The sequence below is a fragment of the Pyxicephalus adspersus genome, chromosome 9, assembly GCF_032062135.1.
Source record: "Pyxicephalus adspersus chromosome 9, UCB_Pads_2.0, whole genome shotgun sequence".
NCBI lineage: Eukaryota > Metazoa > Chordata > Amphibia > Anura > Pyxicephalidae > Pyxicephalus > Pyxicephalus adspersus.
Genome location: NC_092866.1, coordinates 43,606,478 through 43,610,795, shown reverse-complemented (window position 1 = coordinate 43,610,795; position 4,318 = coordinate 43,606,478). Strand labels below are relative to the sequence as shown.

The following is a 4,318-nucleotide window of genomic DNA, read 5'->3' as shown; positions in this document are numbered from 1 at the left end:
CAAGAGTAAATGTTTTCCTTTAATTAATAGTAGGATTTACTAGCTTTAGTAACTGTAGGATTGTCTTAAACCAAAGAGCAAATTCAAGGATGTGTATGTTGAGGTTCAATAATGTGGAACCTAAATTTGCTGTAAAAAAACACAAAACTTCAGCTCTTTGTATTATAGTATTGTGTGTTACAATGACTACCCAAAATACTAAATATTGAGAAATATTGGAATATTGCATGCAGAAATGAGAATATCATTCTGTCAAGCAATAAAGTGAATATAAATAATGAAAGTTAGCAGTATGTCAATGAATGATACAATTACTAGGTGGATAATGTTTGTATTTTGCTTTGCCGTTGTCATCATTGTAGTTTAGTAAGAACTTGATTTACTTGTTTTTCATCTGCAGTAACTATGTACTTGTCTAACAATAATTAACATTATAAAACAAAACTTTTAAAGTTATATTCACAAACCTACATTCCTGAGATGTTTTGGCTTTTCTATTTCCTCTAGGCTTGCTGCCAAATCAGCATGATTAACGCCAACTGCCCTATTCATATACCATGAGATTTTTAAGTGTTTGCTGGTCGGTTTTAGTTGTGGTATAGCCTGCCCGCTGCTTATGTTAAAACTGCTGCTTGTGGCTGGTTGCGATGTACATGGTGGGCTATAATATGCCTATAATATGTGTTATCATTGGCTGGAGGCAGCACTACCTCTAACGTCCACCAATCAATTGAAACACTGCTTGTTTTTACATCAACAACCACCTCCTGCCAGCATTCCCATTGGCTAATAAAATAGCCACTTAACCTATCCAGCAGGGAAACAAACTACATCCATAGTTATAAGGTAGTGGATGAGAAGGATGGTAGTCCTGTACAGTCCCAAGGACCTGATTTCCCAGCCCCCACTACTTTCTACAGCCTTATTTCCCTTCATATATTACTAACTAAAGAGAACTTATCTCTACAGTAGGTATTGGCACTTACCAGGCTTGTGGTGACACTGTTCTTTACTGATGCAAGTTTGATCTTTTCTTTATCTTTGTTTTTCTTTTTACGTTTACAGCAGCAGCAACAACAACAGATGATGATCAGCAGGATCAAGAAGAGGGCCACAGCAAACAAAGTGTAGATCGCCCATCTTGGCACTGATTGAAGAAGAGAGCAAAATGAAGATCGAAGACAAAACAAGAAGCAAAAGAAGTTACATTATAATCCTTTACTTTCAGAACTTTATCAGTGAGTTTTTGTTGTCAGTAATTGCTTTTGATTGTATTTGTGATTCATGATAATTGAAAGAGGTTCAAAATTATTATTATTATATTATTAATAATAATAAACAAGATTTATATAGAGCCAACATATTACGCACTGCTATACATTAAATAGGGGTTGCAAATGACAGATGAATACAGACAGTGATACAGGAGGAGAGGACCCTGCCCCCAAGAGCTTACAATCTAGTAGGTGGGGGAACTAACACACAATAATAGGGCAGATATGTAGTGGTGGGAAGTAGTGAGGGTTTTAAGAGACAGAGGAAGATGGGTAGGGAAGTTTGAAAAAATGAGTTTTGAGAGCTCTTTTAAATAAGCAGAAAGTAGGAGCAACCCGAATAGGACGAGGAAGACCATTCCAAAGAGTTGGGGCAGCTCTAGAAAAGTCTTGGAGCTGTGCGTGTGATGAGGTTATGAGTGAGGAAGTCATTAGTAGGTCAATGGAGGAGCGGAAAGAGCGGCTAGGGGAGGATTTTTTTTTTACCAGGTCAGAAAGTGGGAAAAGAACTGTGTAGGGATTTGAAGGAAAGCACAGAAGCTTGAATTTAAATTGAATAATATAATTGAATAATAAAGGTGAAATGGAAGCCAATGAAGAGAACTACAAAGAGATGCAGCGGAAGAGGAGCGGTGGGAAGGATGGATGAGTCTGGCTGTAGCATTTATAATAGATTGTAGAGGAGAGAGTCGGGTTAGTGGAATGACTTATAAGTGGGAACATGCTGTTTAATAAAAAATTATGTAAATTTTCTGCAATAACTATCTGTTAAACATTAATTGCAAAGCAAGCCTTGAATTGCTGGGTGGTGGGGAAGGTGTTGGTAACATGTTTCCCAGTAAAATATGCTTTTTAAGGTAATCTTGTCTTTTTACTCTGCCTCAGAAATTTAGGTGACAAAACTGTATAAGAATATTTGGGGCTTAGCAATGAACCTGTAAAGTTATCAGGTGGCTTAGAAAAAAAAACTTTATATTAAATCAAAATTTCAAAATAGCTACATTCTTTTTTTTAGAAAAATGTCTTTATATTATGTCTTGTTCATGCAATTCATAGTGAAAAAAATAATGTAATGCAATGCGACATGATGCACAGTGTGCAGTTTTTCATTTGTGTTTTGCAACACTGAAGTAAGTCATGACAAAAGACTGGGGGCAATGCAAAGCTCAGACTGGCCAGTTTACGTGTCCTGGGACAGCCATGATTTGTCATTCTTCCTTTCCCCTTTTGGAATCCTTTCTGCTTTTAGAACTGATTGAAAATGAAAGGCGACTGCTCTGCTCAACATGCATGAGGCTTCCAAGGTTTATACATGAGTACAGTTACAGTACTTACATGGTATTTTATTTAAAATGTTCTCTATCCATGCCCAGATCCCTGAAGCCGGAGCATAGGTGGTGGCAACAACAGTGGGACTAGTTGTATTTGCACTTTTAGCCGAAATCTTAGCCATGATTATTGTCGGAAAGAGGAAGCGCTCCCCTTCCAGCACACCGTGCCTGGTGAAAAACAAGAATGCAAAACATTAAAATTTACATCACCAAAACGAAATATAAATATATATTTCTGTATTCTGCTTTGTGTTTACTATTTAAAGCAGTTTGCTATTCCAGCTTCATATTTATGAAGTGGCAACAACCAGAGGTGTAACTACATGCCCAGGCAACTTTCAGCCATTCAGAGGCAAAAACTACACATTGTTTATTGCAGAAACATAACATGTATCTAAAAAACGGATACAATATATATTGTATATACAGTATATGCCATTTCGAAAAAAAAAAAATACAGACAGTTTCTAAGAAGAGAAATGCTTTTCTGTATAAAATGTAAAGTCAGCACAGGGTTCATAATTAAAAAAATAAAATATCAATTAATTAATTGACTAACCACATTGGTCAGTGTCATTACTGCTCCCGTTGCTGCATAACAGTTGCACCCCAGGCAACAAAACACAACAGTACATACATTCCAACAATGTTCTTTTATGATTAAATATAACATCCCCTGCTTTACTAGATCTATAACATACTGCAAATGTTACCTTTTACATCACTAAGGTCTCCTAGTATTAAATAATTTCTATAAAATATGGTTATAGGTAAACTGTACCCATTCACTGGTGAGGAGCCACAACTTCTCAACAGGTCTTGTCCTAGCAGTGTAAATGTTTTGTCTGATTTCATTATTGTGTTAGGAAACAAAAGGAAGGAAATTGCTTCCTTACAGGAAAAAGTGTGGAATGGCCAATCAAGCAATGTTCTCATTCTCTTCTGTGACTTCTTAACATTATTTTATTGGTCACCAGTATTCTACAGTTCTTGTGAAATGATTCCATAAGTTACTCATTTTTCTTTATGTATATTTTTGTTTCTTTACCTGTTGTTTCTGCAAAATAAAGTTTTTCAAACTTGCCTACCGTCTTCTTCTGACTCCTAAAACTCTCACTACTTACCCACCATTCCATATCCCCCTCCTATTGTTTGCTGCTACGTCATGGTGGAACTTTGGCTTCAATACTTTACAAATCACTTGTTTGGAAGACCATTATGGTGCAGAAGGAAAAGGAACAGCATTTGACTTTTATTTCCATACCTTTTTAATGTACATATTATTATTATTATTATTATTATTATTAATAATAATAATAATATTATTATCATTAAGTGAGTGGCACTATATGCCAGTATTTATATATCGCCAACATTTTATGCAATGCTTTACCAAGTTCATGGTCATATCACTAACTCCCTCAAAAAGGCTCTGCGCTGCGTACTATGTTGGCGCTATATAAATCCTGTTTATTAATAATAATAATAATTTAGACAATCTGCTGAAGAATAAACTGATCATTAGAATGGGGAAGAAGAAGAAGAATATTTTAGCAGCATTGAACATGACAAGGTTGTTTGTGCCAGACAGGCTGTTCTGAATATTTGAGACACCACTGATCTGATGGGATTTTCAAACACAACCATCTCAAGGAATGGAAAATATCCAGTGAGCAGCAGAGAAAAATCCCTTGTTGGTGTCAGAAGTCAATG

At 35.9% G+C, this 4,318-nt stretch overlaps 1 protein-coding gene across 2 annotated transcripts in view; it reads right to left on the bottom strand.

The window, feature by feature from the left end:
* Positions 1-4,318, bottom strand: part of SYT8 (synaptotagmin 8) — a 29,738-nt gene that overhangs the window by 15,474 nt on the left and 9,946 nt on the right. The window contains exons 1-3 of one of the 2 annotated variants that reach the window (XM_072421725.1): positions 3,387-3,452; positions 2,610-2,773; positions 987-1,147 (exon numbers count right to left, since the gene is read on the bottom strand). In XM_072421725.1, coding sequence (XP_072277826.1) covers positions 987-1,147; positions 2,610-2,727 — 279 coding nt within the window. In that variant the 5' untranslated portion in view covers positions 2,728-2,773; positions 3,387-3,452. Of the gene's footprint in view, positions 1-986; positions 1,148-2,609; positions 2,774-3,386; positions 3,453-4,318 lie in introns of those variants that run through there. The other variant, XM_072421724.1, reaches the window with a different exon arrangement.